Source organism: Carlito syrichta, unplaced genomic scaffold (assembly GCF_000164805.1).
Source record: "Carlito syrichta isolate Samal-C Ts95f unplaced genomic scaffold, Tarsius_syrichta-2.0.1 Scaffold308800, whole genome shotgun sequence".
Lineage (NCBI taxonomy): Eukaryota > Metazoa > Chordata > Mammalia > Primates > Tarsiidae > Carlito > Carlito syrichta.
The window spans coordinates 74,474-98,694 of record NW_007252896.1 but is presented as its reverse complement, the minus strand read 5'-3'; the positions used below and the strand labels follow the sequence as shown (position 1 = coordinate 98,694).

Sequence of the window (24,221 nt, the reverse complement as noted above, 5' to 3'; positions counted from 1 at the left end):
GGAGCTGAGTACCCTTAGGCCCTCAAAAGCAGGGAAGTATGCACAGTGAACCTCTTGTCTCGGGTCCTTGTTGTTAGCCTGTGCCACCACAGCCACCATGGTGACCTTGGGCAGTTACAGATTTCACCTTCTCTCGGTTTCGGAGGATTTCAGCTTCCTGAAGCTAAGCAATGATCAGAACAGTTCACATTCCTAAGGATGCTTTGACAAGCCATCCTTATTACCCTCATGTGGCCACGGCAGTCACTAGCTGCCCACTGCTGGGACAAACCCCTGCTGGAACTGGCTTGCAGGGGGTAGGTGAGCAGAGGCTTCCTGCACACCTAGCACTCCCCATGGACTATGTGCTCAGGAAGGTTGCGTGCTTCTCCAAGGGGAAACAGCAAGGGGCCTCCAGGGGCCATTGCCAGCTCTTAACAAGCACCGGACAAACCCCTGACCACTCCCTTCTCAGTGATAGCTGGGCAGGAGCTTTGCATGGGGATGCCTGCTCCAATCTTGGCCCTGGGAAACCCCTTCTGTGTCTCCTCTATCCCCTGGGCTCTGCAGGAGTGACTCAATTTGGTTCACACACAGTCAATTTTCTCCCAGGTGATTCGAAAATCTAATACAGTTTATTTTATGTATGGCTCAAGATGTCCTTTATGTCCAAGGAAGGCTTTGTTCCTTGGGCAGTAACTCCCCACTCTGCAGAGCGCCTCTGGCAATTCCATCAAGATTCTGCTGCTTCCGTCTGAGGGTTTAGTGCTAGTCTCTCATTGCCTAGGACCTAGGGGGTGTGAAAGATCCTGCAGTCCCCACAGCAGCCCTCTCCTGCTGCCCCCTTTCCCCTGAAGGACCCCCCAGCAGAGTTGCTGAGACGACCACCCAGGAACAATTGACAGTTGTTGGGAGTGTGGTTTTTCAATTTCAGTTTGGGAGAGAAAATTGATTTCCAAATACTTAGGTTCATTGTGCTGCTGGAACCTGGAGCTGAATAACTACATTCATGGCCCAGGCGGCTGGTTTTCAGGTCCCCCCAGGAGACACATTGCTCTGATGACTGCAGCCCTGGTGTTTGCCCGGCCGTTCAAGGCTTCTGCAAGCCGACTCCAGCCCCAAGCCAGAAAGGAAAGCAGCAGGACATGAAATAATTTTGTTCTCCTGCTGCTGTGAAAAGTCTCCGGTGCTAACCAGAGAGAGAAGTTTTCCAGATTTCCAGACTGGCCCACAACACTGGCTGAATTCCTGTTGTTTGCAGAGCGCTCTATTATTGGGTGTTAATGAGGATATACAAAAGGTCATCAAGAGCCTGGTCCTGTCTAAGGACTTAATAATCAAGTTGGAGTCAAGACACACACTACAGGTTAAAGAAAACCCACCATAACATACTGGCATGTGGCAATTGGATCATGTGCACTGAATATATCTGTAGAGAAAGAAAAAGAAGGCAGCATGTTTCTGGTTTTGTTGTTGTTGTTGTTGTTGTTTTAAGAGAGTCTTGTTTTGTCACCCAGGCTTGAGTGTGATGTCCTGATCATGGCTCACTGCAGCCTCTAATTCTGGGCTCAAGTGATCCTCCCACTTCAGCCTCCCAAGTAGTTGGGACTGCAGGCACATGCCACCACACCCAGCCAAGGCTGGTTTTGAAACGAAAAGGATGTGGGTTGAAAAAGAGGAAGGAAATCAGGAGAGAAAGCAGACATATTACAAACCTGCTGCTTGTGTTTTAGCTAGTGTTTCCTGACCAGGCACAGTGGCTCACTTCTGCTATCCCAACACTTCAGGAGGCCGAGGCGGGAGGATTGCTTGAGACCAGTCTAGGCCACATGGCAAGAGCTCGTCTGTGCAAAAAATACAAAAATTAGCCAGGCATGGTGGCACATGCCTATAGTCCCAGCTACTTAGGAGGCTGAGGCAGGAGGATCCCTGGGAACCTAGGCCCAGGAAGGTGGACTCACTTTCACATTTTGGTGGAGCCTTGGCCTTGTGGTCTGTTCACACTGACATTCACAACTCGTGTCTCCTCTTGTGTCTGACAGGCTGAAGTATGTGCTGGGACCGTGGCAGAGGTGATCCAGTCCGTGGTCAATGGGGCAGATGGCTGTGTATTCTGTTTCGGCCACACCAAGCTGGGTTCGTGAGCGCTTTGCTTTGCCATGCTGCTCGTTAGGTTCCCTGTTGCCCCATCCGTTCTTCTGTATGGTCCCTGGTGTCCTCAGGTGAAAGGAAGGGTTAAGTTTCTCTTAGGATCTCAACCAAATAATCATGAATAGCCATTTCTGCTTTCAAATGTAGGCATGTGTTGTAAACGTATGCCCGTTCATGTGGGAAAAGCTTCAAGTCCAAGAGATGAATAGCAGAGTAGCAGGGCTGTTCCCACTTGGTCCAGGTCAGAGTCAAGCCCAAAAGGCAAGCAGGAAAATGTACATTTCCTGAACAGGGGCTCACATTGGCCCCCTGCACCATCCCCCAAGAGGCTGCGGGTTGGTGGATGGAGCCTCTGTAAAAGCCAGAGGAGCAACCTGCAAGCGAAGCCCAGAACCATGTTACGACCTGCCTGGGAAGGCAGCCTGACAGCCACCCTTGGTCACAGCATCTGTCTGCTGCCGGGAGCACTCCCCTGGTGAAGCACCTGAGAGGAAGGCAAACAAAGCCTCCCCGCAACTCCACCTCCCACCCTGCCCCCAAGGATTTCAATGACATCCCCGGGCAGTCCCTTCTTAATCCTGAGCTGTGGCCATCTGCTAACAAGGCCTTACCTTACATGCTTGATAAGTTTAGGACTTGGGGTGCTCCAAAAAGTGTCCCTCACCAGAGATTCCACCAGGGCCCTTACAGAGGGCACAGAGGCCAGTTCTCAGCCAGGACAGAAGCCCGTTGCCTCTCTCTGCACTTCCATCTTCCCCAGCCCGTCCTCTCTTCCTGATCTCCACCAAAGCAGTGATCCGGATTTTAATGGAATTTGCTCATGCTATAAAAATATACACAGCATTTAACTTGATAAAGGATATAAAGTGTGAGTATGTGGATTTAATCTGTGGGGTGACCATAAAAGGAACCATAATAATGATGTAAAGTCTCCGCCTTCTCACGATGTGTGAAGCAGTGCAGGGGCTGACCAGCTTGCGATGTTTGGGATCCTTCTCAAGGTACATTGCGATTTAATCTTGTCATATGTCCGCCTGGGCTCCCACGTTCTTTATTACCTCCATTTAAACGGAAGCACAGGGAAATGCCGTGTTGTCAAATGCTTGCTATTTCCCTCCCGTCCTCTCCCCTCCCCTCCCCTCCCCTCCCCTCCCCTCCCTTCCCTTCCCTTCTCCCTACTTCCCCATGCCTTGCTTCTGCATCCTTGGCATTTATTTGGAGACCCTATGGCCTAATGCCGGGACACTCACACTGCTTTTCTTCCTTCCCTGGCTCTCTCAGGAAAATCCTATACCATGATTGGAAGAGACGATTCCATGCAGAACCTTGGCATCATTCCCTGTGCCATCTCTTGGCTCTTCAAGCTGATAAACGAACGGAAAGAAAAGACCGGTGCCCGTTTCTCAGTCCGCATCTCAGCCGTGGAGGTGTGGGGGAAGGAAGAGAACCTTCGGGACCTGCTGTCGGAGGTGGCCACGGGCAGCCTGCAGGACGGCCAGTCCCCAGGCGTGTACCTCTGTGAGGACCCCATTTGCGGCACACAGGTGATTGTTTCTGGAACCCGGCTTGCCCGAGCTGGCTCATCCCCGCTCAGAGGCCGGGGCAGCTCAACCGTGAATCACTCAACCTGTGAGCTGGGAGTCTCACGGTGTTTACTTTAAAGTGGACTGGAACTTTATGGCCTGCAGCTGCGGGGCCATCTGCTCGCCCAACCTAAATATTTGTACCTTGAATCTAATTGACAATGAGCAGGAACCACAATTGTTGTAGCATTTGGGGGGAAATTGAATTCACTTTCTTTACTCACCTTTCAAAAAAAAAGTACAATCTTTCTTTTGTTTAACAACAAACTGAAATATTTACTACTTTGTACAAATAGCTACAGCCATTACTGGGGCTGTTTATGGCTCTATAAACTGTGTTTCTGGCACTAGTTTACAGCTGGATTAGCAATGCTGTAGGAGAAACTAATAACCACTTTCTAATTAGAACCATGATATAATTGCTGGGACTATGGAAGCCAAGAGAAGCTCCAGTTCGCCTTTTCAGGGTGTTATGCTTGTTCTGAGTGTCTCTTCCTTGCAGTTTGACAATAGATGCAGGGGTGACTCGGGAGCCCCTTACTCGTGTCCAGAACAATCTACTTTTGCATACTCTAGCAGTAGGCTTTCTGTTCTGGTTTTATGAGGTGCCCCTCTCCTTTGTATGGGTGTCTGTTTGATCCCAACTGGGATTGTTTGTACAGATGAGGATACCTCGTGGCCTTTGTTAGCTACTCAAACATGACCACGCCCTTCCCCTGCTTAAAGCACCTCAGGTCCTTCCATTCCTTTATGAAGCCTCTTTAGGCTGCATCTCTGGCTTTACCCCAGAGTTTCTGATTCAGTAAGTCTGGGCTGGAGCTCCAAAATCTGCATTTCACAGGTTCCGAGGTGATACTGATGCTACAGGTACAGGGATTGTACTTTGAGAACCGCTGTGAAGCGTACATCGTGCCCAGGTAGCATTCCACAGCCCCTGTGACGGAGTCAGCAGGGCCCCATCCTCTGTTTATACTCCAGGAGTTTTCTTGACATTCACAGGAGCTTTCCCCTCCATTCTCTTTGATAACTCTGTTGATGAAGTTCCACTTAGGTGAAAGATCTGGTTAACCACGGGCTAAGAAGAAGGAGAGGAAGAAGCCAGCCTTCTCTTTAACTCTCTTTGTTGAAAAATCTTTAAAAGTTTTAAATTAATTTTTCTATAATAAGTACAAATCATGAACACAATAGAATCTCTCTTTAAAGTTTGAGGATTTTGATGGTCTCAAGTTCCAAATGTTGGCTGTCACAGTTCAAAATTATTAATTAGAGTAGAAAATTGTCAGAATTTATACCAACCCTAAGGCGTATACTGTGAATCCGTTCTTTGAACAAATCAGAAATATGAGTTTCCTTTTCTCCCAGAAAAAGGAGCGCTGGTCAAATTCTGATGATACGATTATTCTGATCCAGGTTTACTATAATTGCCAGGTGTTCTTCTAAAATCTAGACATAATGACCATCTATGCTCTCGCTCTCTCTCTCTTTTTCTTTTTTTGAGTTGGACTCATTCCGTCACCCAGGTTGGAGTGCAATGGCATGCTCACAGCCACCCCAGCGTCAACTTGCTGGGCTCCAGCGATCCTTCCACCTCAACCTTCCAAGTAGCCGAACTACAGGCATGCACTACCATGCCTGGCTAATTTTTTGATTTATTGTGGAGATGAGGTCTCACCACATTTCCCAGGCTGGTCTCGAACCTGCAGGCTCAGGCAATCCTCTCACCTTGGCTTTCCAAAGTGCTGGGATTACAGGCTTGAGCCACTGTGCTCAGCCCTCCATGCTCTCTCAAACCAATTAATGAGGATTCCAGGACCAGGAATTCAGGAACTAAAGATAAAAATAGATCGTTCTTAAATACAAACGAGACATGCAAGCATCGCGAATGTTTCAGGGTGTCTTTTAGACTTGCTTCTGGTTCATAAGTATGATAATAAATGTGGCCTAAAACTATAAATAACTGAAAAATTAGCAGTCAAGTGAAAGCTTAACCAAATATTTTGCTTCTTTGGATCACCAGTGCTGTCAAGTCTAAAAGTCACATTTTGCAGTCTACCTGTCTCCAAACAACCTAATCCTTGAAATCAAGATGCAGTCACATCCCTGTGTTTTCTTAGGTAAATGGGGAGCCCAGAGTGCTGGTCAGCTGTCCCCTGCAGAGATAAGGAGAGCCATCTGCTCTCTTTGACCACTCCATACAGCCATTTGCTTTTCACACCTGCTATTTACAGATTCTACTCAAGTTGTAAATTGGGTAAAGATAGTTTTCATCCCATAAGTATACTCAATATAAATTTTCAGAAACAAATTAATGAAGCTGAGAATTGCACATGAGTGTAGCACTTGGTTCCAGAAGGACTTTCAGCCTCAAGAGGCTTGTGGCTTTATAGAAAAGACAGGACAACCAACTAAGTAGAACTGGTCTCACCCAGGTATGGGGGCCGTCAAGCCCTTCTCAGGCTGCTGCCTCAGCTCCCAACCTCTGTCTTCCAGCTGCAGAACCAGAGCGAGCTGCGGGCCCCCACCGCAGAGAAGGCCGCCTTCTTCCTGGATGCTGCCATTGCCTCCCGCCGGAGCCACCAGCAGGACTGCGACGAGGACGACCACCGCAACTCACACATGTTCTTCACGCTGCACATCTACCAGTACCGGATGGAGAAAAGCGGGAAAGGGGGAAGTGAGTCGCCCCCCCACCTGCACCTCCCCTTCAGCTCTCACCCCAGCCACAGACCCCTCCTCTAGGGCAGCCATGACCTCTCCCTGCAGTTCGGTGATCGCAATTCAAGATCATTATAAAGTCTGGGCTGAAGTTTACCTTTGAACCGTCCAAGGGCTTGCTTTGGTAAAGATCATTTACAAACGTGATTGCATGAGACCCTGAGAGGGCAGACTTATACAAAGAAACACAACTGCTTCAGAGCCTTTCTTTGTTCACAAACCCTAAAGGTGCTCATCACAAAAGATCAACATTTATCCACCAAATCACCCTGGCAGCATATCCTTAGTCATTAGCTTGAGTCCATCTTATGGGCCTGAAATAAACAGCCATGTCTTTTAAGTAGTGTAGAAATCAGACTTTTGAATAGCTAACTGGATTCTGGCTGTCTGCCTCAGGCTGTGCCCGTGGTGAAGGTTCACTGTCGAAACCCAGGCACGATGTCTGCTCTGTGAGTGAGCTACACTGCCAGGTCCCCAACACGGTGGTTATGCATGCTCCTCTAGGCTATTTTTTGTGTTGACACTGGCCTTGGTGCAGTTCTCTGTCCTTTGTCTGTGAAGTAATGTCTACTTCATGCCTAGCAGAGTTTGAGTACCAAATTAGCTGAGTGTCTCCAGTGGGTGTCTTAGGCCATAGATTAAGTGATCCATTGACCTCACCGGGTTTTTAAAGCCAGTGTGGGCCACAGGGCTGGCCAGGCAGTGGCTTCTGTAGTCCCTCAGTGTCCACCTCTGTGGGGCTTTCAAAACACACGCAGCTGGCCCCTAGTGCCATCTGACTCTCCAGACACCCGCGATGGTGAGAAAGGTCTGACTGCCGAGGAGCAGAGTATGTTGAATGGGGATCTTTCACATGATCCATAAAGGGTTCATACCATGTAGAGCGCTTCTGTTTAAAATAACATTCTTAAAGAAGGAAACAAGGGATTAGAATAGGGCTGAGACAATCCAGACCTTTAAAATGCACCACAGAATTTTATCTACATTTCTCCTGACAGTGTGGGAGCTGGATTTAAATCCTGCTCTTGTTGTCTTTTTCTGGGTAATGTCTTAGCAGTGTGAATGTGAGAGTCTGAAAAATATTTATTTTATTCTTTTAAGCAGCTGTCAATAGTAATAATAACAATCAGCTCCTGCTATGGATTGCTGTACTTTCAGCAAAGGGTGACTTGCAAAAGAACTGAATATTGAGCCAAATGGCTCCCAGAAGGTACTGAGAACTCAGGAGACAGGATCATCTTCCCCTTCTAGGTTTCAAACCAAACTTAGAACAACTCTATTTTCAGTTTCACACTTTTTTGTTTTTCGTGGTTCTGCTCTCAATTTAGAATCTGAAAGTAGGGAGAAATCTTGAAAACAAGGAAATAGTTAATTAGATTACTTCAAATGTAAGCACCTGAAATGGCAGCTTCCGCAAAAGTTTAGACTCGGATGTTCCCTAAACCCAGTGATTCACCCCAAATCTGTACTTGATGAATTCTGGGCACCTATTAAATATTTAACATCAAACTAATCTTCTTCCTATTTTTAAATTATAAAAGAGAATTGCTTTTAAATAATAAATTCAGGTTAAGGTAAAAGGCAAATACCATGAATGACTTCCAGAACCTCCTCTAGGTACTTTCTAATGTTTTAGTAGATGAGAACAAAGAAGGTGCGAGAGCCCAGGTCAGCCCCAGAAGGGTCTGAGGGCACCTCTTGCCCCTCAAGGGGAAGGGATCCAGGCCAGAATGCACACAGCCTCCCATCCCACGGCTTGCTTGACTTCAGTGAATTTATAACTGTTTAAAATATAATGAGAAGATTTGGAGCGTTGTTTAAAATGGAAATTTTGTTTACTTATATATAAGTAATAATCCCTGTGGACCTGGCAGCCAGAACTCAATTAGGGGAAAGTTTAATAATTCGTCACCCTGCAGGGAAGCAGGAAGCAGAGCGTTCTGCTGTTCACTGGCATTGGAAGAGGTCTCTGCTGCAAGAACTATAAACATGCTATGTGTGTGCACCTGAGTCATATACACATACATGCATTTTATACACACATGTATACATTTAAGTAGACAGACACAAATGTTCTAAACATTTCCAGTCAAGATAGAAAAGAAAATTCTTTGTTGCTGTATCACCATTTTGCAGATGGCACTAGGTTAGGCTTAAAATATCTCTCTGTCTTAAAGAACTTTTGGAATATTCATGGGGTCAGTTTTTCAGCCATCATGGAGGCCTTCCCTGCTTTGCTAAGCTAAATCTGCAATGGTTTAAGAGCCTCCTTGGGAATCCAGGGCTGGGGAAGAGACCCCAAAGCCCTCATGACCAGAGAGCCGCTACTCATAATGACGGGTATGTTAGGCATCTAAGGAGAGGCAGTGCTTTGGACCAGAAGTGTTTCAGATTTCAGAATTTTTCCAATTGTAAAATATTTGCATAGGCATAATGACATATCTTGGAGATGGGACCAAATCTAAATATGAATTCATTTGTTACATATATACCTTATATACATAGTCTGAAGGTAATTTGATGTAATAGTTTTCATAATTTTATGCATGAAGCACAATTTTGACTGTGTTTGCAACCCAGCACATGAGATCCTGTATGAAATTTTCCACTTGTGGCTCATGTTGGCACTCAAAAAATTTAGAATTTTTGGAGCATTTCAGATTTTTGGATTAGGGATGTATAACATGTACTAATAATACTTCGGGGTAACACATTAATAATACATAAATTTTACCTGATCAAGATGGTTTTTAAAAGCATCACTTTGATGAGTCATCTAAGCTTACAAGCAACTGGGTCAAGGGTCAAGAATGACACTGGGTGTCTGATTTGTTCATACACTTTATTGCCTCTAGGGAAAGACTGGAGGCCTTTGTAGGCTAGGCTGGCTGAGTATTCACTTGAACACGTGTATGTGCACTTGGGCATGCGTCTTTGCCTACGCTCATCTGTTTATAAGTCTGGTCAGACTTTTTTAATCTCAGTTTTCTTTCGACAGTGACCACTCTTTCTTTGTGTGTCATGGAATGGCTTAAATCAGCTAATGCCCTATCCAGGGTCATGTAGTTGATCTAACTAGTGATTCACTCTTTGGTGGATGTGGGAAAGAGGGTCCAGGAAAGAATCTTGCTTCTAAAGGAGAAGGCCTCTGGTGTCCCTAGCAGCAAAGCCCTGTGCAGCAAGGATGTCGACACTGCAAGGCTCTCATCTCCCCCTCAGGCAATAACAAAGTGGCAGTTTCGTAATTTTAGACTTTTGTAGAATTTTTCTAAATGTTGGCCAGGAGATAGTATTCTGAAGAGTGCAGCCTGAAATTCCATCACTGCAGCAGCTTTTAATCTTCTTCCCAAGCCTCCTGCTCCCTCTCTGCCACCCTCAGCAGATAACCAGCATCCTATCTAATGAGAAGACAGAGCTGATCTGGTGCATTAACTCAACGTCTCTCCCTTTACCTTCACAATCTCCTTGTCCCTTTACCTCGGGTTTCCCCCTGTTCCTTGCCATGGGTCTCTTCTCCCTTCTTGCTTTTATCCCCCTGTCCCCTTCTGCCTCTTCTGGGACCTTGCCAATTGGGACCTCATCGAGTGTCTTTTCCTGCTTATATTTTCAGTCTCTTACCACCAAAGTTAGGGCTGCCTCAGGAATGGAGGAAAGACAGGAAAAGGATAGGAATAATGACAAACAACAAAACCTTGTCTCTACTCAGCTCCCTGCTGGCCCGCCTCCTCCGTAAAGACTTCCAGATCCTTCCCTCTGAGGAATACCTTTCTCCGTTGAATCCCATAGCAGTTTGGGAGATGTCATACGTCTTCCTTTCTCTACTTTACATTTTTGCCATTCATGTGCTTCTCCAACGTATAGTTAGACTATAAGTGCCTTGGAGACAGACTGCTGGACCACTCATCTTTTGGTCCTCCACAGTGATGGTATTGTGCACAGCAGTGCTCAGGCTTTCTTTGTTCCATAAAATGGATCATGTGCTGTGTTCTTAAAAATGAATTTCTCTGTTCTGTAGCCTATCTGTGTTTCAGAAGGAGAAAGACCACCCAGCTACCTTTCATGTAAGCAGATGGTAGGAATTTGGAGAAGCCCTCTTCCACAATGTAACCAGAGGAGTTGGTCAGTTTGTTGAGACAGTTGGTTAAAAGTGGGAATTATATAAAATTATAGGCTGGGCACAGTGGCTCACACCTATAATCCCAGCACTTTGGGAGGACGAGGTGAGAGGACTGCATGAGTCCATGGGGTTCGAGACCAGCCTGGGCAACTTCAGGCTCATCTCTACAATAAATCTAAAAATTAGCCAGGCATGGTGACATGTGCCTATAGTTCCAGCTACTTGGAAGACTGAGGCAGAAGGATCGCCTGAGCCCAGCAGGTTGAGGCTGCGGTGGCTGTGAGGATGCCACTGCTCTCCAACCTGGGCAACAGAGTGAGACTCTGACTCAAAAACAAAAGATATATTCATGTTGTAAACATTTTAACTTAAAACCTAAATGTGTGTTTATTTCTTGATCTTATTATATAGGGCCAAGACTTTCTCTTGGAGAAGAGTTTTCAACTCAGAGTTCTGGCTTTCATGAACCACACTCCTACTTTTTACTTTAAATTTCTTTAAGGAGATTCAAGAACTTAAAAGATACTTGTGTAGCTACCTGGGTATAGACTTTTTCTAGATTCTTACAATATTTTCCACTCTATAATTCCTCATTCACACTTAATTCAACATCTTTAAAAAATTTTTTTTAATTACATCTTTTGAAAGCATTGAATTTAGTTTTTATAGAAATGTTAACTCTTTACAAAATCATTGTATTGCTTTACATAGTATTTTATTATATTTTTATGTATAGTGGCAAGTACAAGTGGCATGAAGAGGCTTAGGAGAAAACACAGCTGATCTGCTGAGATGTAGACAGCTGATTTTTTTTAAAAATTTATTATAAAGATGTAGGGTACATTTCAGGGTTAGGTATACAAACATTGATCATGCAGGTACCCTTGTTGATGAGATATGCCCCTCCCTCCCCTAGCAGTTTCCCTCAACTGCCAATCCCACTCCACGGCTGATTTTTTAAAGCAGAAGTGCACAGACAACCTGGATTACAGTCTTCTGTAACCACAAGCCCCCAACATGCTGCAGGACAGCATATCTTGCGCAGGTGATCCAGAGCATTGGTTAACTCAGCCACGTGTTAAAGTGGTGGTCCGCAAACTTAGCTGCATGTTAGAATCACCTGGAAAACTTTTTAAGGACTCCCAGTGTGAAAGTTGTACTCCAGCTCAATTAAATGAGAAAGCCTGGGAGTGGGAGCTGGGCATCAGTATTTCTTTAAAGATTCTGGGGTGATTTCAACATGCAGCAAAGTTTGGAAACCACTGCATTAAGGGAAGGTGAATTAAAAGAGCTTCTGCATTCTTTATAGTTAGTTTTGGATCTTCTTCTTAGATTCATCATTAGTTTTCTATGAGATCTAGAATAATATTATATCATTAACCTTTAGTTTCCTCAGCTGTAACATGGAGCGAATTCTTGCATTACAGGATTATTAAAGAAATTAAGTGATATTAGGAGAATTTAGTATTTCCTAGCACCCTCCAGGTGCTCAGTGAAGAGTGGCCCGGGATTGGCTTAAATTAATACACTGTGTCCTGTGGGAAAAAGAAGGCATGTGAGTAATTTGGTTTGGTCAAAGTCTAGACTTAAAATATGCATATTAGAATATCACTAAAGGATTACTCAAAGAAGACTGAGTTCCATTCCTTTAGCCCCGAGGCCTTGACCTCAGAAATCTGAAAAGTCAAGGGGGAACCTGCTATGATTTATCACTCATTCCATTCTTTTATTAAAGGACTACCTTCTCCTCAGGCAGTTGTAGTGATGATAATTCTTGAGAAGAACAAATAGCTCTCGTTCACTCACCTCACACCATTCAGGTTAAGTACCATGTATGAAATTTAGGATTCTGTGACCACTGAGACTTCAGTGAGTAGAGAGTAGAGAGTGGACTTTCCACTCTCTGCGACTCTCATTTGGAGTCATGCAGATATAATTATAGGTATTTTATAACATTATTCTTCAGCACAGTCCATGCTCTTGGTCTTTGAGTTCTGTACATTATACATTTCATTCCATTATATCAAATGGACTATTAGAGTCTGAAAGTCCAAATTAGTCCGTGTCTTTGTCCTTTAATCTGTGGTATGTGTGTGTGTAATATTTGAGCTTCTCCTGTCTATATAATTAGGCTGCAAAACAGATGATATTTTGCTTTAAAAATATCTGCTTCCCTAGTACACGGCCATGACCCACACTTGCATGTACAAAATAGAATAAAAGAGAAGTAACATAGTATATCTTCCCCTTTAAGGGGTGGTACTGCGGATAGTTGAAGAGCAACAAAACATAACATTTAAAAAGTTACTTGCAGCTGGGCTCAGTGGTTCAGCCTGTAATCCCGCGCCTTGGGAGGCTGAAGTGAGTAGATTGCCTGAGCCCATGGGTTCGAGACCCGCCTGGGCAGGTGAGACCTCATCTCTACAATAAAATCAAAAAATTAGCCGGGTGTGGTAGCGTGCGCCTGTAATTCCGGCTACTCAGAAGACTGAGACGGAAGGATCGCCGGAGCCCAGCAGGTCGAGGCTGTGGTGGCCGGGAGCGGCCACTGCACTCCAGTCTGGGCGACAGAGTGAGACTCCAACTCAAAAAAAAAAAAAGTTACTTGCCATCGATGTACCAGTCGCTAGAGAGTCTGAATTGCAATGGGCTGCTTTCTGTAAATATTCATCACCTTTTTTCTCAGTACTATACATGGATATTGAGAGTGGGAAGGGGTAGAGACAAGGTTAGGGTGGGGACAGTGGTTCTCAAATGTTTTCATCCTATAGTTGAGCAGAGCCTCACCTCCTGCATCACTGCTGTCATTTGGGCTCTTCCTGAAGATGTGAGGGTGCCTGGATCCTGCGTATACCCCAGTTGCTGCCCGCATGCTCCAGACACACCTACAACCCACCTCTTGCTGGAGCTTTCTCTACCAGCCCCTTTCAACCCTCCCCCAAATCGCCTGACCTTCGCAGTGGCTTTGGGTAGTTTCCATCTCCACCTTTGCTGATTTCCTTTTGTGCCAAGTAGGGGAAGACAGAGGGAAGAACTACTGTTCTGGGAGCAACAGAAGGTGGGCCACCTAGAGAGGTGGGAGCCCAGAGGCCTGGAGGAGAGGAGTCTGTTGCTGCCTGGGAGTGAGGGGGAGGAAAAAGACACAGTTAAGAAGCTGGGTGATGCACCGAGGGCCACATGACTCTGGGAGAGTGAGTCCAGGACAAAAAGGCAGCCTTCTACGCCTGCTGTCTCAGGAACTGACTGAGGCCACTTGACACATCCAATTTTTCCAGTACTACTGTCTTAAAAACGATCATTTCTCTACTAAACTACCTTTGCCAAGCATCACTCATGTCTATTGTATATCTATTTCTGGACTCTCTATTTTGTTCCATTGATCTGTTTGTCTATCTTGATACCAATAGCACACTGTCTTGATTATGGTGGATTTATAATAGGTCTTGAAGTAGGTACTGCTGGCCTTCCCACTTTGTTCATATTTTTTAAAGTTGTTTTAGCTATTCTAGGTCCCTTATACGTCCATAGAAATTTTAGAGTCACTTTCTAATGAATTTTGTAGAAAAAATTTCTACCCGAAAAACCTACTGGGATTCGGATTGGGATTGAACTGAATCTATAAATAAATTTGAAGCTGGACTCGGTGGCTCAGCCTGTAATCCCGCACCTTTGAGAGACTGAGGTAAGTGGATTGCCTGAGCCTGCGGGTTCGAGACCCGCCTGGGCAGCGAGACCTCATCTCTACAATAAATCAAAAAATCAGCCGGGTGTGGTAGCACATGCCTGTAATTCCGGCTACTTGGAAGGCTGAGGCGGAAGGATCGCCGGAGCCTAGCAGGTTAAGGCTGTGGTGGCCGGAAGTGGCCACTGCACTCCAGTCTGGGCGACAGAGTGAGACTCCAACTCAAAAAAAAAAAAAAAATTTGAAGACAGTTGGCATCCACAATAGTGAGTTTTCTGACTCATGAGCACAGTATCTCTCTCTAGTTTTTTAGGTTTTTATTAATTTCCTTCAGTAATTTTATTAAGTAGGGAAATTCATTTATTTATATATATTTTTATTGATACATAATTATTATACATATTTATGGAGTGTGTGTGATATTTTGATACATGTGTACAATGTGTTATGATCAATCAGGGTATTTAGGATAGTCATCACCTCAAACAGTTATCGTTTTTTATGTGTTGGAATCATTTCAAATCTTTTCTTCTAGCTATTTTGAAATATACAATAAATCGTTGTTAGCTATCATTACCTTATGTACCATTGCACACTAGAACTGATTTCTTCTATCTAACTGTATATTTGTACCTATTAACCAACACTTCTTTACCCCATCCCACACAAACACACATAAACACACACTTTCTCCAGCCTTTGGTATCTCATTCTACTCTCTACCTCCATGAGATTAAGTCTTTTAGTTCCCACCTATGAGTGAAAACATGCAATGCTTGTCTTTAAGGCCTAGCTTATTTTCACTTAACATAATGACACCCAGTTCTATCCATGTTGCTGTAAATGACGGGTTTTTGGATTTCATTATTTTTTTATGGCTAAATAGTATTCCATTGTGAATATATACCACATTTTCTTATTCATTCTTTCTTTTTTGGACACTTAGGTTAATTTCATATCTTGGCTATTGTGAATAGCGCTGTAATAAATATGGGATACAGGCATCCCTTTGAATATACTGATTTTTTTTTTTCCTTTAAATAAATGCCCACTGATGGGGTTGCTGAATTATGTGATAGTTCTATGTTTAGTTTTTTGAGAAACCTCTATACTGTTTTCCATACTGGCTGCACTAATTTATATTCTAACCAACTCTGCATCCTCACCAGATTTTGTTTGTTTGTTTGTTTTTGATAATAACCATTCTAACTGGGATAAGATGATATCTTATTTGTGGTTTTGATTTGCAGATCTCCATGATTAGTGATGCTGAGCATTTTTTTCACACACCTTTTGGCCATTTGTATGTCTTATTTTGAAAAAAGTGTCTATTTAGGTCCTTTGCCCACTTTTTAAATGGAATTATTTTGGTTTTTTCCTGTTGAGTTGTTTGAATTCCCTGTGTATTTTGAATATAGTCCCTTGTCAGATGAGTAGTTTGCAAATATTTTCTCCCATTCTATCGGTTGTCTCTTTACTCTGTTGATCGTTTCCTTGCTGTGTAGAAGCTTTTAAGTTTAATATGGTCTCATTTGTTGCCTGTGCTTTGGAAGTCTTAGCCATAAAGTCTTTGCCTAAACCAATGTCCTGAAGCATTTCCCTTATATTTTCTTCTAGTAGTTTTATTGTTTCGATCAGGTCCTGTGTTTAAGTCTTTAATCCACTTTGAGTTGATTTTTGTATATGGTGAGAGAGTGAATTTTTCAAGCAACATTTATTGAGGAGGATTTCTGCAATGTAAGTTCTGGTACCTTTGTCAAAAATCAGTTGGCTGTAAACATGTTGATTTCTGGGTTCTCTATCATGTTACATTGGCCAACGTATCTGTTCTAAGCCAATACCAAACTGTTTGCTTTGTAGTATAATTTAAAATTAGTTATTGTGTTACCTCCAACTTGTTGGTTCTCTTTGCTCAGTATTGCTTTATCTATTTGGGGTCTTTTGTGGTTCCATAAAAATTTTAGGATTGTTTGTTCAGTTTCTGTGAAAAATGTCATGGTATTTTCATAGGGATTGCATAGAATCTGTACGTTGCTTTGGGTAGTAAAGACATTTTAACAATATTAATTTTTCCAGTTCATGAGCATGTGATATCTTTTCATTTGTTAGTGTCCCCTTCAATTTCTTCCATTAGTGTTTTCCTTCCAGAGAACTTTCATTTCTTTGGTTAAATTTATTCCTATGTATTTGCTTGGTAGTTATTATAAATGCGATTGCTTTCTTGATTTCTTTTTCAGATTGATCACTGTTAGCATATAGAAATGGTAGTGAACTGGGCTCGGTGGCTCAGCCTGTAATCCCGCGCCTTTGGGAGGCTGAGGTGAGTGGATTGCCTGAGCCCGCGGGTTTGAGACCCACCTGGGCAACTTGGCGAGACCTCATCTCTACAATAAATCAAAAATTAGCCGGGCGTGGTAGCGCATGCCTGTAGTTCCAGCTACTTTGAAGGCTGAGGTGGGAAGGATCGCCAGAGCCCAGCAGGTCGAGGCTGCCGTGGCCGGGAGCGGCCACTGCACTCCAGTCTGGGCGACAGAGTGAGACTCCAACTCAAAAAAAAAAAAAAGAAATGATAGTGATTTTTATGTTGATTTTGTAACCTGCAACTTTACTAAATTTATTTATCAGTTCTAAGAGTTGTTTTTTTTAATGAAATCTTTAGGTTTTTCTAAATATAAGATCATGTCTGCAAACAAGGATAATTTGACTTCTTCCTTTCCAATTTGGATGCTCTTTTTTTCCTTTCTCTTGCCTGATTGTGCTGGCTAGGAATTTCAATACTATGCTAACAATAGTAGTGAAAGTGGGCATCCTTGTCTTGTTCCAGATCTTAGTGGAAAGGTTTTGTGATTACCCATTCAGTGTGAAATTAACTGTGGGCTTGTAATGTGTGACCCTTATCATGCTGAAATATTATATTCCATTTATACTCAATTTGTTGAGGGGTTTTTTTTTAATCATGAAAGGGTATTGAATTTACTTTTTCAGCATCTATTGAAGTAAGCATAAGGTTTTGTCCTTGATTCTGTTAATGTGATGCATCATATTTATTGATTTACCTATGTGGAACCATCCTTGTATCACTAGGATAAATCCCACTTGATCATAGTGAATGATCTCATTAATGGGTTGGTGATTTTCCTGTGTCTTTGTATGCCTGGTTATTTTTCATTAGATGCCAGATATTTGGATTTACCTTGTTGAGGGTTGGATATCTTTTTACTTTGTAAATGTTATTTTAGCTTTGTTTTAGAATGTTGTTGAGTTACTTGGAAACAGTTTAATCTTTTTTGGTCTTGCTTTTAATATTTGTCAGGTGGAACCATGTCAGTGCTCAGTCCATGGCTAAGCATTTCCCACTACTGAAATAAGACCCTTCTGAGTACTCAACCCAGTTCCCTGGGAGTCTTGAGGTTTTTCAGTCTGGCTGTGGGAACAGGCACCATTCCTGGTCTTGTGTGAGTGCTGTGCACTATTACCTTTCATCTTTTTAGTACTTAATTCTTGAGCCTTGGGTAGTTTTCTTATATACATGTACTGATCCGTGCCCAGTTGAATACTTAAGGGACCTTCTGCACATCTCTAGAACTCTCTCCTCTATAGTACTCTTGTCTTATAAACTGTTGCCACCTTGCTCTCCTGTACTTCAGAAGCAGAAGTACTCATGAGCAAGTTACTTAACTTTTCTGAACTGTTATTTTCTCATCTATAAAAAAGGATAACAGTATTTAGCTTATAATTTTACCATGGGAATGGAATGAGACTGATGTTTGTGAAGCCCCTGGCACCTGGCAGATACTCAGCAAATATTTGGGTCTCTCCAAACTCTGCACCTGATTACGTCTTCCTGATTTTACCTTGAGTTTTCAACCTGATTCCTGGATGAGCTTTAGGTTGGGGTTTCTATAATGATTAACCAAAGCAGATAATAACTCATGGGCCATTCAGGTTTTAACTTGACAAGTTTCAGAATTCTGCTGTTCAAAGGACCTTATCCTCCTTTAATTAGACATTTATTTCCTCTGAAATCTCACTTAATTCAGCCTACAGGAATTATTCATTTATTTATAGTATGAATGTCAGTAGTGTTTAGGAAGTCAGTGATGTGTGTTGGACAAAATTAAGAGAACCAATATCATTTGTAACCCCAGTATGATTTTGTTGGGATTTCTACCAGGTAATGAACTTCAGCCTTTTTATTTCCCCTTTTCCCTCAGATTTCCCAAGGAGCTACATGAAGAACAGATGAGTGTTTGTCAGAACTTAACCACTTCTGTCTTCTCTTCTCTTGTGGTAGTGTCTGGAGGTCGCAGCCGCCTGCATCTCATTGATCTCGGCAGCTGTGTGAAAGCTCTTAGCAAGAATCGGGAAGGAGGCTCAGGGGTGTGCCTCTCACTGTCTGCTCTGGGCAATGTCATCCTGGCTCTCGTCAATGGCAGCAAACACATTCCATACAAGTAAGTGATCTTCTACTCAAAGTATGAAATGGAGTAAGCGTGGTTCTGGAGCTGGGTGTGGGATGCTTGGCCCAGTGTCATCTGGGGAGAAGTGTGCCACAGAGAGACAGTCTAGGTCCCATTAGTAATTCAATGCTAGAGAACAGCCTTAGCTAACAATTGTATAATACATGATCCTCCAAATTCAGAAGTTTTAGAAAATTTAAATCCATTCCAGTTCTAACTGTGGACTGTTCAAGTCAGAGGGAATAAGAAATTACCTCAGTTGAGGTCTCCAATTACCATTGCTGTTAGTGGATCACTGTCACCATAATAGAGATGTACCTGTTTCATAGTGATATGGGGTGAAGGCAGAAGATTGGCTTACCCTTCCCTTAGGAGTAAGGCTGCCAGATTCAACCAATAAAAATACAGGCTGGCCGGGTGCAGTGGCTCAAGCCTATAATCCCAGCACTTTGGGAGGCCAAGGCGAGGGGACTGCCTGAGCCCACGGGTTCAAGAACAGCCTGGGAAACTTGGCGAGACCCATCTCTACAATAATTCAAAAAATTAGCTGGGCGGGGTAGCTACTTGGAAGGCTGAGGTGAAGGATTGCCTGAGCCCAAAAAATTAGCTGGGCGTGTAGTTCCAGCTACTTGGAAGGCTGAGGTGAAAGGATCAGAATGATAGAATGAGGATTTTTTTTGTAGACTTTAGAACACTATGGCCAGTAACCATAATAATAATGATTATCATTAATCTGGTTGAGACTGTTCTTCTGTATTTAAATGGAAAAAACCCCTACCTTACAGAGTTGCTATGAAGATGAGAATTATTTTTTTAATCTGTAAAAAGTCTAAAAATATTAGTTACTATTATGTGAGAGGAGAAAGGTAAGTTGGGCCGTTTATCCTACAACAACTGAGATTCAGGATGAGTCTTGGAGATCTCCTTTTCCTCTACCCTAAGTCGATGCCGACCTCCCTTTCATCCCACCCCCCAAATACCATGATTTTATTTTCTACCAGGAGGGCTGTTATTAGACTGACTTTTGGAGCTTGAATGGCAATTTAATCCTGTCTCACTCATTTTTTGAAATTTGGAATCCTAGCTGGCTTTTCCAACTCTTGCTGTGACCCTTTTCTATGAGAAAACATTTCAAGTTGAAGGTTTATACAGTTTCATCTGATGTCATCTCTGTAGCTGAATAAATTGAACTTGTGGGAAGCAGGGGAAGGAGGAGAACTGTCAGGGTTGGAGACCATAGAAGGAAAGTAAAGAATTATTGGCCCTAGTTGGTTTCTATAAAATGAGAATCATGTCTATTAAGGTCACAACTTAATGGATTATGATTTAGATACAATCCCAAATACCACCTTATCTCTTTCACCCAGTGTCTGTAGAGTGACATGCTTTTATGATTTCAATAAACAATTGTTAAATTGACAGTGGGAGGAATGGATGACCGTAGGCATATAAAATTATTTTTAAGCTAGACAAAACTCACATCTAGCCAAAAGGAAGTTACTTTATTATAAACAAGTAGGGAAACGTTAAGAATAGTTTTTACTAATAGTTCGAGGCTCTTGTTAAATTAGGCATATTTTTAACATCAGCTGGCCCACAGCCAGCCACCTGCCCTCTTGGGAGGGCTGACAGAGTGTGAAGCCTCCACTCACGAGTTCCTGCACACAGCGCCTGCCTCAATTCCAGGAGGTCCCTTCCTTCCATTCTGGCCCCGAGAGGGTGATGATTAAAATGTTGCTGTGTCTTAAGTACAGACTAACATAAATGCTGTGTCTGCACAAGACACAGTCATGGAGTTGTCCCCTCCCTCAGGACCCTGGCCTATTGAGCCATTGGTCGCTTGCATGCAGACTCTCATCAGCTGCCCTTGCCTTGTCCAATGTACCTCATCGAGACCTTATTGGGCTGCCCAGTGCCAGGAAGCATGGTGTCCTGGCCATCTAGTCAGCACTGTCCTCCCCAAAATATGAATTGGCTGGTGCATTTGTTCTGTCATCTCTCAGCGTCCTTAATGCCCATCATTGTGTGTAAGCTTTGAAAGACCCTTGCTGTAACATTTTCTCAGAGTCTCAGCCATCAGCCTATATTCAATATTTGGTGTCTGCAAATCACATTTGCAAAGTGATTCATCAACTAGAAACGATCCTCTTTTGAGGTGCAGAAAGATAAGGCAAAGATTTACTCAAATCACCCAGCCAGTTGGTGGCAGGATCAAACTGCCTCACTTTTGACAGTTTCAGAGACCTTGACAGTTCAGAGACCACGTTGCAACCCACTTCCCCCTTCTCATCAAGCTTTGTAATATATTAGCTGCCTTTGCTCTGCACAGCAGGGGGGGACTCAGCACAGCAGGAGGGCCCAGATTTCTCTTATCAATTCCGTCAGTGTGCTAAAGTCACATTATGCAGCATTTTGTTAGCATACTAAACACCTTTCAGGGTGTCAAACCTTGTCTTTGCAATTGGGTTCCTTAGAGAGGGGAAGTTTCCTGCCCAAGCAGTTTCTTCTTATTCTGGCTCACTTACAGGAAAACACAGAAAATCAAGCTCCACATTCTTTACCCTCCCCCACCCCTCCAAAACACAAAAACTCCACTCCCTCTTCATTTGTCACCCTAGACAACTCTGTGCTTGGAACCTGCATTACTTGTGCTTGCTTCTGGGAAATTAACTGGAATGTGCACAGAGGGGCTATAGCCTGTCTTCATTCCTCTTCATCATTTTACCAGACGATTTGTCATGTGAGCAAGCTGGAGAGTGAGTCTGGATTCATTACCCATCCTAGGCACTCCCAGGGGCACCCTAGCTATGCCCGGAATGGTCCTGACTTTGCAAATGATATTGCCAGAGTGGGTGACAGACGCAGGCGCAGAGCAGATTCCTGACCGTTACCCGACACAGGCTTGCCGGCCAATCTAGGTGTCATAAATCAATCCTGAATGGTGACACCATTCAGAAAAGCATGCAGGGAAGATGGGGAGACCACCAAGGGTTCCAGCCCCCTAGTCAGTTTGGCACTGACAGGCTGCACAAATTACCCTCTAACTTTGGGAAGCCTCATGGCCTAGGGAGATCTGTCCTAGTTTTGAGCATTTTGACAGTACATTTGCAAATTTCCTTCTATCACTCATTCATTTCAGCTGTTTGCTATTCCTCACCACTTCTAGGAGTTTTCACATTTAATAGATAAGAAGAAATAGGGGCATTGAGATGAATTCTCATGCCAAAAACCAGTGTTCCAGGTGGTACACACCAAAGGAGATGACCTTCAGAGAGGACACCATAAGGATCTGTCAGGGTGAATTCAGCTTTGGTATTATGTTCCTGCTCATCTGAAGGACCACAGTCTTTCCAGAGACTCAGAAATTCTGACTACTAGCCGGGCTCGGTGGCTCAGCCTGTAATCCCGTGCCTTTGGGAGGCTGAGGTGAGTGGATTGCCTGAGCCCGCGGGTTCGAGACCTGCCTGGGCAACTTGGCAAGACCTATCTCTACAATAAATAAAAAACTAGCTGGGCGTGGTAGCGCATGCCTGTGGTTCCAGCTACTTGGAAGGCTGAGGCGGAAGGATCGCTGGAGCCCAGCAGGTCGAGGCTGCAGTGGTTGGGAGCAGCCACTGCACTCCAGTCTGGGCGACAGAGTGAGACTCCAACTCAAAAAAAAAAAAAAAGAAATTCTGACTACTACCCTTGTAAAGGGTACAAAGTCTTAGGATGCACTCCTTCATACCGCATACTTCAAGCTCTGAGGCATTTACTTCATTTACAATTGTTATTCCATTTGGAGAAATGACGACTTCAGTAGGTCATAGGATCGATTTGCTTGTTTGATTAGCTTGTTTACCTACAGGATGCTTGCCCTCTGTTTCTAAACAACAGATAGTTGATCATGTCTTGGCGACCATTTAACAAGAGGTCATGGAGAACCATTCTGTAACCCTCTCATGTTGGGTCACTTGAAAAGTGGCACCATGTAGCAATCCCAGGATGTGAGTGATGCTTGATGCCTCTCTTCTACAGGTTTTGTCTGTGATTCAGACCAAGACCTCATGCTCGTTTGTTCAGATCTGTTATGGATGCACTTTGAGTCTCAGATAGCTATGCTGACTACGCCCCCTCCTCTCTGTGGTAGAACAACTGGGAGGAAGCAGGTGGAGCCTGGGACATTCAGTCACAAACTTCAGGCTGCAAGCTAACACCACAGGCAGTATCTGCTTCCAGAAGCCTCTATTCCGCAAAAGTGATAAGGATGCCCGTCCTAAGCCTCTGTAATGGGAGCTTTTTTTCCTCCCACGGCCCTAGTGAGAAGTCAGGAACAAAAGTTGTTTTTAAGAAGATGGCAGCACCAGAGCATGGCAGTTCATTCGAGCCAGCAGGTAGCACCAGAAATCAAATTCAAGTCATTGACTTAAGAGGAAATGACATTTTATAAACAGAGACAGCTTTTTCAAAATGGGAACACCTCTTCTCATCCTGGAAAGGAGAGGGGTGCTGGCACCCACAGGCAACACGTGCAGCTGCGGGCCTGATGTCTATGACTTTCAGGACTGCCTCTTTAAAGGACGCAGGCAATCCTTTCCCTTGCCTCGAGAAAGATGTCCTCCTAGTGCCCATTTAGATTCTGGGTTAGTCCCTGCTTTCTCAGAAGTGGAAACCCACTCAAGGTCCGCAAAACTGGAGGAAAGGGCTCAAGGCTGCTATTAACCTCAGCATTCAGACACCTGGCTCCCACAGGATAGAAAAGGCTTATTCCTCTGGATTTGAATGTATATTACTTAGATATCTCATGAAATTACATAGCGATTTGCCAGGGAAAATGCAAGGGAATATCAATTCTCCAGATTTGTTTAAGATAGCATGAAATGGAGAGACGCTCGTGTAAGAATCTTCGTATATGTGTGACGTGAGAGAGACACACCCATGCATACTTAACCTCCCTTAGATGTACATTAATGCTGTGTTATCTCCTTCTGATGTACAAGGTGAACATCAATTTAGAACTATTTGCACAAACTCCAGATTTCAGTTTAGAGCATTCCCTGTTCAGAAATAAAATAACCAAAGGCTCAGGTTGCCAGGCAACTGCAGCAATGATAATTCTTAGTATTGCTGCTTTAAAAATATTCATTTTTATCCATTTTCATAACTGTGAGGATGCAGAGAAAGTGAGCTCCAAACATCACCTGGACATAGAAGTCCCCCTTTTAATGAGATTTTTAGCATCCTCACTTTCTTTTATTTTCCCTCCTAGCTCCATTTGCTTCCTTGGCTAGTGGTATCTTCGTATTTAATGATGGAAATTTCCAGAGAGTTGAGGCAGGAGATGCCACTAAATTAACTTCGCTAGACTCATTATAGAACCATGTAAGTCACATGGGGAGAAATGACACCGTCTAGGGATCAGGTGGAGTCACAAGCCCTGGGTCCAGGCACCGATGGTTCTGCCCCTGGTTTGACACAGGAACTCTGCATATCATCCTTTTTGTTCTCAAGAGACCACTTTCTGGCCCCTCTCAGAGCATCACAGAATTGGGCTC

The 24,221-nt window shown here is 43.7% G+C and overlaps 1 protein-coding gene across 1 annotated transcript in view; it reads left to right on the top strand.

Moving 5' to 3' along the window:
* The window catches only part of KIF26B (kinesin family member 26B), a 286,675-nt gene that overhangs the window by 211,711 nt on the left and 50,743 nt on the right, over window positions 1-24,221 (top strand). Inside the window, exons 6-9 of the mRNA XM_021716370.1 lie at window positions 2,022-2,115; window positions 3,412-3,674; window positions 6,204-6,387; window positions 18,522-18,681. Of these exons, the coding sequence (XP_021572045.1) occupies window positions 2,022-2,115; window positions 3,412-3,674; window positions 6,204-6,387; window positions 18,522-18,681 (701 nt within the window). The remainder of the gene's footprint in view (window positions 1-2,021; window positions 2,116-3,411; window positions 3,675-6,203; window positions 6,388-18,521; window positions 18,682-24,221) is intronic.